Raw genomic sequence first — 13,861 nt, 5'->3', positions numbered from 1 at the left:
TGTTCATGCTTGGTTAAGTTGCCCCCTAGACAGACCACCACACAAAATGCATAAACTCAAGGTAGCAGGGAATATTAGTACTTAGCCACATACATCAAAATATACTGTAACAGGAAAAATATAAAATGTAGCTTTCACACACACATACACATCATTGCGTATCAGGCAGACGTGATATGGTAAATGCACTCAAAGAGAAAATACCTGCATCAGTTTGAAAGAAAAAAAAAAGCACTGGGAAGTTTTATTTCAGAAACAAACTGCCCATTTTACTTAAAAGAAAAAAAAAAATCTACTTTGTGCCAATCAAATCTTTTCAAAATATAATGCTTAAAACAGAAAAAATCAGCCAAGAAAATACAAGAATTTTGTGCACGAGCGCCTTACTTACAAACTCGTTATAGGTTTTTTTTTTTCAATCTAAAAATATTTATATATTAATACACTGATGTACAACATACCTGTTTGCAAACAGAAGTAGCCATAAATATAATTTTATTCTCTCATTTACAAGCTACCAGGCACCATGTACTGACACGGCACTTGGACAACGGGGCTGCGAGTCAGGGAATGATTCAGAGCGAAAAGAAAGCTGTCAGTAAAATAAAACGTTTAAGATAAAAGCAAAAGTAACATTGTAACAGATAAGTGGCAATAAGAGCAACCTTGCCATAATGGTTTCTCAGTTTCAACAGTTCCAATTAAAAGAAAAAAAAAAAAAAAAAAAAAGAGCGCCATGCAGAGTTACCATTTGCAGCCGGGATAAAAGTCTGTACAATCATATCGCCATCTGCTATCGTTAATTAAAATAAAATTTTAAAAAAGTTTAAAACTCTAGCAGCAATAAGCAAACCCTGTAACAGGAAGGCGAGGGTTAAGAACTTTAAAAAGTTTATACAATGTGCGGGGGGGGGGGGGGGGAAGAGGGCAGCTGACGTTCATCTTCCATCGGCTGGCGTTCGACTGAGTGAGAGCATGATGCGGGCAAATCGTTCACACAGCTCGTGTGTGGAGTAGGAAGGGAGCTTTGGCGGGTCGTTGAAAACTTTGATCTCCGTGGAGCAGTCCAGCAGTTTTGGCAGGAAGTCCGTCAGCTTCTCTTGTAAGTGTGCTATGAATTATGCATAAAAAAAAAAAAAAAGAGACAACTCAGCCGGCTACGCAGAACGGTCTTTTTTAATCTGTAAATTCTAAATACCTATAATCTCTATAGCTCTAGATAAGTAGATGCACAAAAAAACCCCCAAAAAACAGTTTTGGGAAAATAGAAATGGGTGTTCAACTCAGAGAAAATAGTTAGGTCACAAAAGTTTGCTAGCATTTGCGAGAGAGATTTTTACATTGAAACATGCATCAAAAGCAAAGATACATGCTTTCCAACTTAAGTGCAGTTTAACCTAATTATTCCAATTTATTTTTTAAGATAATTCTTCTACTCCTTAAAATGAATAAAGATTCCCTGATATTGGTTCTGATCTGACTGGATTATTGCTCATTAAAGCCTTTGAAAGCACATTGTACTGGATCACTTTCACCACTGTGAATCTCCATGAACTCGAAGCGCTGATATGCTGATCTTTAAAATATTTATATTCCACGGTGGTTAACAGTTATTCGTACATAATTGAAACAGACAATAATGACTGATGCACTACCGAAAAAGCACGACACTGAAGCCCACAAGAACTGCCAAAGATCTGGTACCAGGGAGGAAAGTCTGGGAAACGGAAGGCATATCTATAGCAATTTATTTTTTCTCTTAAAGTACCACACACATCAGATCCAAAACGTAGTGGATATAAGAAATAAAACAAAGGAAACCTACAAATAAATCTGGAACAAATCTGAAACCCCTTCCCTCAACAAATTGTTATTTTAAATAAGCCAGCTAGTTGTAAAGCCATTTCTAATGCACCAACCATGTGCAAAGCACAGCTGCTTACCTGTAACAGGTGTTCTCCTAGGACAGCAGGATGTTAGTCCTCACATGTGGGTGGCCTCATCAGATTGAGCCTGGCACGGAAAACTTTTGTCAAAGTTACTAGAAACTTTGGTCAGCAGACTGAGCATGCCCAGCGTGATACTATCCGGAGGTGGGTGGGATTCCTGAGGACTAACATCCTGCTGTCCTAGGAGAACATCTGTTACAGGTAAGCAACTGCCCTTTCACCTAGGATAAGCAGGATGGTAGTCCTCACATGCGGCCGAAAAAGGTGCCAACGAGCACAACACAACTGCGGCAATGTGGAGAAACAGGGCGTGGTCTGGTCCCACAAGGAGCACAAGAAGAGAGAGTTGGGTTCAGGTCTGGAACAGGTGGCACAGGATGGCCTGACCAAAGGCACTGTCCTGACAGTTATCCCTGTCAAGGCAGTAGTGAGCTGCCAACGTGTGGAGAGAGCTCCTGCTTGCAGTCCAGCAGATTTCTGCGACTGGGACTGCCTGCAAATGGGCCAGCGACGCTGAGATGGCCAGCATAGAGTGTGCTTTCACTCTGCTGGCTAACTGAAGGACTGCTTGGGCATAGCAGAAGGCGATGCAATCCTCCAGCCAGTTCAAAAGGGTTTGCTTACCCACTGCTGCACCCACTGTTGGGGTCAAATGACACGAAGAGCTGGGTGGACTGCCTGTGACTTGCTATGTGATCTAGGTAGAAGGCTAGCACCCGTTTACAGTCCAGGGTGGGAACGTGGCTTCGGAAAGAAGGTGGGCAAGAATCGACTGACTGATGTGAAAATCAGTCACCACCTTGGGCAGGAACTTAGGATGCGTACGCAAGACACACAGTCATGGAAGAACTTCGGGTATAGTGCGAATGTAACCAGATCCTGAAGCTCACTGACCCTGCGAGCAGAAGTGATCGCCACCAGGAATATGACTTTCCAGGTGAGGAACTTCAGATCACAGGACTGCAGAGGCTCAAATGGAGGGTGCATCAGCCTCGCCAAGACAACATTGAGAGTCCCAGGATGCTGCTGGTGGCCGAAGAGGGGGCTTCATTTGGAGGAGACCCCATATGAAAAGGCCAACGAGGGACTGGACCGAAACAGGTGTACCAGCAACACCTCGGTGGTACACGCTGACAGCACTGAGTACCACCCTGACGGAATTGGTCTGGAGCCCAGACTCAGACAAGTGCCACAGGTAGTCCAGCAGCTGGGGGAAAGGGCAGGAGAAAAGGTCCAGCCCCTGCTCCCCGCACCAGATGGAAAAACGTTTCCACTTTGAGGTGTAGGACTTCCTGGTCGAAGGATTCGATCAGGACTCGGGAAACACAGTCCGAGAGCTGTGAGGACTGGAGGATCAGGTGCTCAACATCCAAGCTGTTAGGGCCAGTGCCCGGAGGTTCGGGTGGCGCAGGGTGCCCTGGTTATGTGATATGAGGTTGGGCGCAGTCCCCAGCGGAATGGGCGCATGCACAGAGGAGTGGGAACCAAACCTGCTGAGGCCAGGAGGGTGCCACAAGAATCATGATCCCCCCTGTCCTGAAGCTTCAACAGAAACTTCGAGAGGAGCAGGAGAGGCAGCTACGCAAACAGGAGGCCTTGCCCTCAGTGAAGGGAGAAGGCATCACAGGCCAGATGGCCATTCCCCGCTACTAGGAAGCAGAACCTGCTCACCTTGTGGTTGAGAGGAGATGCGAACAGGTCCACATCCGGCATCCCCCAGCGGCAGAAGAGGCCGGCTGAAACCGCTGGGTTGAGGAACCATGCGTGCGGCTGGAAGGGCTGGCTGAGACGGTCCGCAAGCATATTGAGGAGGTGACATAGCAGATAGGTCACCCGCAGATACATTCCTTGGGAGAGGGCCCAGTCCCAGACCTGCATTGCCTCTTGGCAGAGGAGGAACGAGCCAGTGCCGCCCTGCTTGTTGATGTACCACATTGCGACCTGGTTATCCGTCTGGACCAGAACTTCCTTGGATGACAACTGATCCCAGAATGCCCACAAGGTGTACCCTAATGCCCGAAACTCAAGAAAGTTTATCAGTCAACGTGCTTCAGCAGCGGTCCAAAGGCCTTGAGTGTGTAGGCCATTCATGTGGGCTCCCCACCCCTGAGAAGCATCAGTGGTGAAGGTCACTTGGGACAAAGCGGGTTGGAAGGGAAGCCGCGTTCTAGATTGGAGAGGGCTTCCCACCAGGTGAAAGATAGTCTGAGAGGGTCCATGACGGTGATTGGAGCTCCAGATCCTGAAATGCCTGTTGCCACTGGGACCGCAAGGCCCACTGAGGGCTCCTCATGCAGAGGAGTGCTAAGGGAGTCACGTGGATGGAGGCCACCATGTGGCCCAGCAGACTGAGCAGGAAACGGGATGGCACCCTCCTGCTGTTGCAGATGAGGGTGGCCAGTGAGGCGAGGGCAATCGCCTGGCCCTTGGGCAGAAAAGCCTTCATTTGTGCCGTGTCCAACCTGATGCCTATGAAGTCTAGGTACAGGGACGGACAGATGTGCGACTTGGGAAAGTTGATAATGAACCCCACTGTCTGCAGAGTCTGAACCATCAGGGCCAGAGCTTGCAAGGCACCGGAGCGGGAGTCTCTCCTGACCAGCCAGTCATCCAGGTATGGGAAAATGGACTGAGCCACACCTGAGGTAGACAGCCACCACCGCCAAGCATTTGGTGAAGACGCGAGGGGCTGATGCCGGCACTCTGTATTGAAAATGTGCATTCCCCACCAGGAAGCAAAGGTACTTCCTGTGGTTGGGGACAATCACAATGTGTGCGTATGCCTTTTTAGGTGGAGGGAGCAAAGCCAGTCTCCGCTTCTTCGGAGGGGGATCAGCCTGCCCAGAGAGACCATCTTGAATTTTTCTCTTAAGAGAAATCTGTTCAGTACCCTGAGGTCGAGAATGGGGTGCGAGCCACCATTCCTTTTCGGGATGAGGAAATACTTCGAGGAGAACCCTTGGCCCTGTTCGTGAGGGATCGGTTCCACTGCGCCCACTGTGAGGAAGGCGGAGAGTTCATTTTGAAGAATGACCAAATGGGCGGATGAACCCCAAGATGGACATGGGGGAGAGGTCTCTGGGAGCTGGCTGAAGTGCAGATGATACCCCTGGCGGACGATGGAGAGAACCCAGTGGTCTGACTTGATCCCTTCCCAGTACCAGGTGAAGCTGGGGAGCCTGCCGCTGACTAGGGGAATCGGGCGCCAGGAGAGCTGCCAGCTGAGTTAAGCTCCCTTGCCGCCAGTCAAAAGTCCATGGCTGGGGCTTGCAGGGATGCTGGTTGGGGTCTGGAGGCTTGCTGCTGGCGGAGGCGACCCCTGGAACTGGTCCGGGGCGTGCGAGTGGCCGGAGGGTAATATTTCTGCTGCCGGTAGGATTTACGAGAGTCTTGCCTGGAGGATTTTCTGGCTGAGGATGGCCCTTCTGAGGGACTAGAAGAGCTGCTGGAGGGTGTCATGATGGTCTTTCAGCTGTGCCATCGCATCCCGGACCTTGTCCCCGAACAGATTCTCCCCTGTACAGGGGAGATCGGCGAGCCTATCCTGGACTCCAGTTGGAGGTCAGAGGCCTTGAGGCAAGCCATCCGTCTGGTGCTGATGTCCATGGCGGCTAAGTGGGCTGCAGTTTCAAAAACATCATAGGTGTAACGCACCTCATGTTTCCCTGCTTCCAGACCCAGTGACACAATGGCGGCAAGTGCTTCCTGCTGCTGCTGGGGAAGGCCTTCTGCAAAATCCTGGACTCGCTTCCAGAGATTGCAGTTGTATTGAGTCATGTAAAGTTGGTAAGCCACCATGCGGGCAACCAGCATGGAGTCTTGGAAGATTTTCCTCCCTATGGCATAGAGTTCCCTATGCTCACGTCCCGAAGGAGTGGAGGCATGGGTGCGGGAACACCAGGACTTTGTTTTTTTTTTTTTAAGGCAGAGTCCACTACCATTGACTGGAGGGGGAGCTGCCTCCTCTCGAATCCCAGGGCCTGTTGCATTAAGTAGGTGGTATTGGCCTTCCTGTTAACTGGGGAGAAGGAGATGGGGTGCTCCCACATACGGAGGAGAAGTTCCTTTAAAATAGCGTGGATCGGAACTGCCATGATCTCCTTTGGAGCGTCAACGAACTGGAGGACTTCCAGCATCTTGTGACGTGCATCCTCCTCCATAAGGAGCTGAAAGGGGATGGCCTCAGCCATAGCCCTGACAAACCCTGTAAATGACAGGTCATCAGGCAGTGACCGGCACCACTCCTCAGGGGGTGAAGGCCCCAAGAGAGAGTTGTTGGAGTACTTGGAGGACAAGTCTGTGGAATCATTATCCCAAGGGTTATAGGGATCCTCTTCCTCACTTGGGCCAGGGCCATGAGGGGCATCAACCCTGGTCTCCGAGGGCTTCAGAGGGTGCAGGGGAATCAATGGATCCCCCAGCATTGAGGGGGTCATCAGCCGTGGCAAGCTGGAGGGGTCCAGTAGCGGCTCGGAGAACCGTGGGTGAGAACGCCCAGTCCCGGTGGCCTCATCCTCCTCCTTGGATCAGGATTGCTCTGGTGGAGGTCGTCGGTAGCCGATGGAGCATCAAAGACCCCTCGGGCACTGGCTGTGTTGGTAGGGCTCAGAGAAGGACATCCAGATGCTCTAGCAGGGGTGCCAACATCGATCGCGGAAGCTCAGGCTCCGGTATGGGGGCAGGTGGCGCTGGCAGATCAAAGCTCTGCAGTGCTTTGAGCACCGCTGATTGCACCTCTGCGGTCCAACTCCTCCTGGAAGTCCTGAGTGGTCAGGACTTAAGGAGGGGAAGAAGGCATCGCCGGCTCATCCTTAGGTCCCCGAGGTGGTACGGCGCCCTGCACCGGTGGGAAACGCCTTGGGCTACCAGGGGCACTTGAGGATGGGGCCTCCAGTGGCGGCTCAGCGGCCGCCGATGCTGCTCCGGAACCGGGATCAGTGATCGGTGCTGGTACTTCCGGGATCGCTTCCGATGCTCAGCCCAGTCTTTCCCCGGTGCTGAGGAGGTTGATGACCCCGAGGTCTGGGGGATGGGAGAGACCACTCCCTCTCCCCAATCCTTGGGGGTGCTAACTAGAGGGATCACGAGAGCCAGAGACGATTCCCTGCGATCCTTGGGCGTCAAAATAACTGGTCGCAGGTGTGGAGGATTTCGGGGTTCCAAAAAGTTTCTCTTTTGTCGAGGCGCACCTGATGCCCTTTGTGTGTCTTCTGATCGCACAGACGGCACCCACGGACATCGTGCGAGAACCCCAGGCAGAGGATGCAAACCTCATGTGGATCCATGACGGACATGGTCCGCGGGCACTGGGGGCACCGACGAAAACTGGTCGATGCCATGAAAAAGACCCAGTGTGTAGCTGATGGCTGACGGACACCGGGAGGTGGAGAGTCAGGAATCAACCACAAGATTGAAGAAAAGGTTGAAAATGGACCCACCATATTGAGAGGGCACCGACCGTGAATGGGGACCCGACAAGGAATTGAAAGGCAACTCGAAAAATCGAGGAAAAGAATCGAAAATTTGGAGCTCCATGGACTGTAAGGCAACTGCACCATGGAAAAGAAGAGACTGAAGGGGGACCTTGCATGGATGCCCGGATAGTAGCAGGCTGGGCATGCTCAGTCTGCCAGCCAAAGTTTCTAGAAACTTTGACAAAAGATTTCTGTGCCGGGCTCCATCGCATAACGTCACGTACATGTGAGGACTACCATCCTGCTTGTCCTAAGAGAAAAATATTTTAATAATGTTTTTGCACAAATACTTACGTTCCATCTCCTGCCCAAGATACGAGCACCACCGATTTCTCATATCTTCCACAGCAACTATGTCTTTCTCTTCCAGATCATCCACCAAGAGCAAGGGCAGGCACGGGACAATACATTCATTCATGATGGCCAGCCCATTGTTTACCTCCTGATCTTCTCCCGACTCAAACAGTGCTGCGGCACATTCATTCAACTTCTTCATGCAGCACCACAGAAAAAGAAACACCAATAAGTACATAATAGTCAACATCCTTTGCACAGCATCCTCTTCTACTGCAAAGCAAGAGTGCTTAAGAACATATAGTAGAAAATTATTTTTCACTAAATGCACAATTAAGCTCTTGAATTCAATGCCAGAAGATGTGGTTGAGGCAATTAGCATAGCTGGGTTTAAAAAATGTTTGGACCAGTTCCTGGAGAAGTCCATAAACTATTAGTCAAGTTGACTTATGGAATAGCCACTGCTTATTACTGGCATCAGTAGCACAGGATTTATTTACTGTTTGGGTATTTGCCAGATGCTTGTATCCTGGATTGGCCATTATTGGATGCTGGGCCTGATGCACCCTCGGGTCTGACCCAGTATGGTGACTCCTTAAGCTTTTAACTCTCTGATCCTGGACAAGGACCATTCTACTGGTGTTTAATATGCTCGTGCTTTCCTTAAATCTTTTCAGGTTACATGCTCACCAATGGTATATTTGCCAGTGCTGAACTGATTGGAGTTTTCTTTCCCAAAAGTCGTGAGATTGCAAATGATATCCCCAATATGCTGACAGAATTCAAGCATGCTTGGGGCAGATAGAGATGGTGATAAAGTGAGTAAGGGAGATGACTGAAGATAGAGTAGGTGGTCTGTGTTGATACAGTCAGCAGGGAGCAAGTGGGAAGAATGGATGAGTCAAGGGGTCCCAAATGAATGCACCTCCAACTATTTTATTATGTAGGGTTCCCTTCTTCACAAACGCTTTTTACCATTAAGCTGGGAATATAGTACGAGAATATAAATCAGTATGAAGTGCAAACGGTTCATGACATGCCACTCTAAATTATTTCAGGATTTTTTAACAGCCAATACAGCACTTTTGTGCTCACACACCTTGAAGTGGCTTTTATGAAGAGTATGCCTGATTGCTTTACTTTGCTGCACAAACCCATGCATATATCATTTAAATCTTAATTCCTACCTAGCTCAATTATATTTCTTCATCAAGCTACTGGTTCCGAGTGTTTGCTGGTCAAAGTGGGCCTGGATAGGTTATGCAACTTTTCTGTTTACAGAGCTCTAATGAATCCTCTTTAGTTACTGCAGATACAGCACTGAGATTCCAAGGCTTATAATTTTGGGTGATTTTAATATTCATGCAGCAAACAGTCTCGATTTGGCAGCTAATTTTTTTGCCAGTATGTCTACTTTGTGTTTCTCTCAAGTTACTAAGGAAGATAAACATATGACTGGGCAGACTCTAGGCTTAGTATTTTATTATATGGGCAACCTAGACCCAAATGTTGATAAAATCCAAACACCATCTGGTGGCATTTGAACTTAAGGATATGCTCCAATGTAAGGCATGGCTAGATAAAATGAGGGAAGTCCCTGCTAGAGGCAAAATGATAGCAGATGATCTTTTAGTGATTCTTCATTGAAGCTGACAGACAGCTATACTGATCTACTACTTGAAAAGTGGACTAAAGAGGGCGGCAAGTACCGTAATAAAATCGATCCACTGAAACCAAGATAACTTTCTTCCTCAAAATGGTTTAAAGCATGCTGGACATCAGTGAGAGAGAAGATGGAGGAAATCTCAACCCAATATACATTATATTTAAAATGTTGGTGATTATGTCTGCCAAAAAGTCTGCCAAATGTTATGTCATCAACTCAAAATTCAACAAAGCAGTTGTTTTCTGTAATCAATCATTTATTAGACCCAGCCCAACCAGTGACTGATGAGAGTTTAATCTAAACTGCAAGAATTTAGTCTGTTTGCCAAGTAAAGTTCTGGATTCTAATTTTTCTCTGGTCCCCTCAGTTACCCAAGACCAACGGTGCTGCAGGATTCCTTTAATCGGATTGAACACGAGGTCATTCACAGAAAGCTAGATTTTAAAAAGGCGCGCGCACATGGACGCACCCAATTTTAATATCGGCATGCGCACGTTCGGGCAGGTCGCGGCTAGCGCGTACGGGGGGGATCTTTTTTTTAAAGTACATGCAGCGACGCGATTGGTCCTTTGCCCAGCTCCCGCCCAGTCTGCTCCAATTAAGGAGCGGACTGGGAGGGAACTTTCCTATCCCCCTATCTACCTACCCACCCCTTCCTCTTCTCCTCCCCAACCCCTACACTAACCCTAAGTAATCACTTTGCTTCAGCAGTTGTAAGTTGTGCGCCAGCCAGCTGCCAGCGCATGCTTCCCCAGGACAGGGCCTAATGGCTGCTGTCCCGGGTTGGCCCCTACCCCAGGACTGCCTCTTTCACCAAGCCCGGCACCTCTGCGCGTATCGGGAGATGCGTGCGTGGCTGGGCCATTTCTAAAATGCACTTGGCGAATGCACAGCCAGCCACGTACTTATCCCCCGGTTTTGCGCACACGGGCTTTTTAAAATTAGGGCTAGAGTGTTTAAAAAGATGAGGTCACATTTATTAGATCTTTGTCTTTCCTGACTAATTTGATCTGCTAGAAGAGGGCTTTCAGACAGGATCTTACATTTAACCTTCTTGTTAGAGGGGGATTATGCAGACCCTGTAAAAGAAACCACAATTCACCAACCGACAGATAGATATTGGTGGTATTGCTATAATTGGTTGTGCTCCATTTTTAGAGGATAAACTGCAATGTGTGACTGAATTTTGTTTTTATTACAGTACTGGGCTCTTACATGTGGGGTACTCCATAGGTTTATCATTTATATACCGTATAAATCTTCTTGGATAGAAACATTGGCTATGGTGCAGTTATATATAAGTACCATCGAAAAATGGATGGCTCATAACCGTTTAAAATTAAACAAAAAGAAAACAGAAATTCTACTACTGAGCTTTATATCAAATTCTAATAATGCTCCTCCTGTAAATATTAAGCTGGGTAAAGATACCATCCAAATTACCAAAATCGCCCGGAACTTAGGAGTTTGGATCGATTCAAATTTATCACTTTCACAACACATCTCTAAGGTTGTGAAAAATTCATTTTTTAAGTTACATGTGGTTAAAAGATTGAGACTTTTATTATTTTTTAATGACTTTAGATCAGTCTTGCAAGCTTTAATTCTTTCTGGCATAGACTCCATTAAACCACTTCAAATTATTCAAAATTCTGCAGCGAGGTTACTTACAGCTACTCCGATGAGGCAACATATCTCCCCAGTTTTACAGAAGCTACATTGGTTGCCGGTGAAGTATCGAATAAAATATAAGATTCTCAATCTTATTCACTCACTACTAAACAATATTGACTCTACTTGGCTTTGTTCTGAACTTAGAATTTATAAACCTTCTAGGGATCTTAGATTAAAAGAAAAAAATCTTCGGAAGTCCCTTCAGTAAAAAAGGCTGTCTTAAATGTCACCAGACAAAGAGCATTTTCAGTTGCGGGACCTATACTGTGGTACACCTTGCCTGACTCCTTAAGGCAAATTTACAATAAAAAAGAATTTTAAAAAGCCCTAAAAACTCATTTTTTCAAAGAAGCTTTCAGTAATCTAGATACTGTTTAGACCTTTAGATAGGTTAGTCACTCAGCCATCGAAAAAATCAAATAAGTTCTGTAAATTGTTTTGTTTTAATTTCTATTTATAAATTAATGTTAAAGTTACTTCTATTTCTTATTTTTATTTTGTTTTGTTGGATATTGATCATGTTTTAATGTAACTTTTGTTTTTTTAGTTTTATCTCATTTGTGTTTTTTTTATTTTTATTAAATTTACGTTATTTTAATTTTCTTTTTGAAAATATTGTAAACCGCTTCGGTCATCTCTTGTACTTGGTGAAACGGTATATAAATGTATTAAATAAAATAAAAAGAAATATATACAGCCTTTGGGGAAGATCAGTCAATCATATGGGTAAAATATCACATTCGTGCCAATGATATAGGGCTTTACTTATCTGTGAAGTCGGGATCAGTAAAGGCAGTAACTTGGTGGTCAGAGTGTCTAAAAGCAAGAGAGAAAAGGCACCCGCAACAAGTTGTTGCTTAACCCAAAAAAATACAGATGTTTTCAGGATGGTTAACTTCTACGCTTTCAGTTTTATGAGGCGTGTCCCCCCACTAAAGACTTAGGTACTCACTTTGAGTTCTTTGGATTCTGCTTTAATTAATAATCAAGTTACGTCACTTTCAAAGGCTGATTTTTCTTTAAGCTGAAGCAAATACTTAAATTGAGTCCATTTTTTAATGGATCAAATCCAGCAACTGTCACACATATGCTGATGACATCTTGGTTGGACTACTGAAACTCTCTTTCTAATAAGATTAATACTGAAAAGTTAGCACAAAATGCTGCAGCCCTTCTATTGTCAGGTGCATGCTAACATGCGAGTACTACATCAATATTGAAAGGGCTATATAAGCTACCTGTGCACTTTCACACACAATTTAAAGATCAGCAGCCTTTAAAGTCTTGCATGGTGTTAGCCTGACATACTTCAGAGACCATCTTGCCTTTTAAGTTCTTACCACAGCATTAAGCATCATTTCTCTGTGTTCTACTGCTCTAAGAGGAAATTAGTGGGGATTCGACTAAATGCTTTTACTGGCGTGATCCCTTGTTTGTAAAACTCCAAGCGAGGCACTAATAACAAGAAATTACTGAACCTTTAGATGCTTTGGTGATTACTTTTCTCTTTTAGCAAGCGTTTAATGGATGGTCTATTCACTTGGAAATTTGGATTTGGTTTTTAGGTACTTAATGTTCTGATATGTTTTATTAATTTTATTATTTATTTTGATTATTGCATTTTATGTTTTTCATTATTGTACTCTGCTTTGAGCCTAAGGGAAAAATGGGTAATAAACTGGAAAATAAGCAAGCAGAGATATTTAAGGTTACTTATAAAACAGCAGTAAGATATTTTGGAGGTGATTTAAATTAATTTTTGTTTCAATTGCAGTCAAAGATTTACTGAAAATGAACACATGTAAAGACAGCAACCAAGTATAAGGCAGAATCTATCAGCCAGAAGCAATACTGGTACCACAGGGAGGAGGGTCCAGTCTGGTTTCTTCGTAGTGCTTCCTGAAGTACCACAGCCCCATGCTCAAGGAGAAATTAACATACCTCAAGCATGCAAAACTTGAATTCAGTGCTAATGGCTGAGAAATGTGGCTGGGTCCCAGTTTGGTTCCTTAGGGGAATGCAGTGCACAGCAAAGGTTTTCTGGCTACACATTCAATCATAATTGCATCAAACACCAGATCCTCACTTTTGAGGGAGCTTCGTAAACAATTCATCAAGGCTGACTCATTCCATCTACCCAATACTGACTTGATGAACGGAACATAGCTATCAAAAGCTGGTCACAGATACACTGAATTCGTCCAGTTTGTTCACCCATATTTCTGTGGATTAACACATTAACCACAATACTTTCCCCAACACAATATGTAATAAAACTGGAAGGGTTTGGCATTGTGTGATCCCCATCAATAACATCATCTTGGTGGGTTATCTGCATTACATACAAGAGCTCAGAATGGTTCGCTACTTTTAGATCAGCGCTTACGCATCGGATGGCCCGACCAAGTTTCTTGCGTCAATAACCATTAACATAATAAAAAAAACAACTCAAGACCCTGCACAAAAATGAGGAAATCAGCAGGTAAAGTATGCCAATAAAATTAAGAGCAGGCATGGCTGGCAGAACTGCAGATTATTAGAGCAGAAACCTCTGTGCTCTGAAAGCTCATGTACATTGTTCTGTTTGGATAACTCTGTTGATCGCCAAGTGAAAAACAATTTCCAATTTTTTCCGACCAATCCAGCTCCCAGAACTCTGACCCGCAATACAAATTATTTTATGTTATACATCAATAGTGCTACAATTTGCCACCGTAGACAAAGAATACAAGTGAAGCATAACAAGTTGAGAAGCAAACAATTGTTGTTGCAAACGCTAACTTGACTCGGTGCTGAAGTGCATT

General features: G+C 45.6%; 1 protein-coding gene across 3 annotated transcripts in view; it reads right to left on the bottom strand.

Annotated features, from left to right (window-relative positions):
• Window positions 1-353: 353 nt before the first annotated feature.
• USP25 (ubiquitin specific peptidase 25) overlaps window positions 354-13,861 on the bottom strand; it is a 136,614-nt gene continuing 123,106 nt past the window's right edge. For all 3 annotated transcript variants that reach the window (XM_029577895.1, XM_029577896.1, XM_029577897.1), the window contains 2 exons: window positions 7,718-7,913; window positions 354-1,111 (listed from right to left, as the gene is read on the bottom strand). In XM_029577895.1, the coding sequence (XP_029433755.1) occupies window positions 939-1,111; window positions 7,718-7,913 (369 nt within the window). In that variant the 3' untranslated portion in view covers window positions 354-938. The remainder of the gene's footprint in view (window positions 1,112-7,717; window positions 7,914-13,861) is intronic.

This window comes from Rhinatrema bivittatum, chromosome 15 (genome assembly GCF_901001135.1).
Source record: "Rhinatrema bivittatum chromosome 15, aRhiBiv1.1, whole genome shotgun sequence".
Taxonomy (NCBI): Eukaryota; Metazoa; Chordata; class Amphibia; order Gymnophiona; family Rhinatrematidae; genus Rhinatrema; species Rhinatrema bivittatum.
The sequence above is the reverse complement of the archived record's forward strand: the minus strand, read 5'-3'. Positions and strand labels throughout refer to the sequence as shown.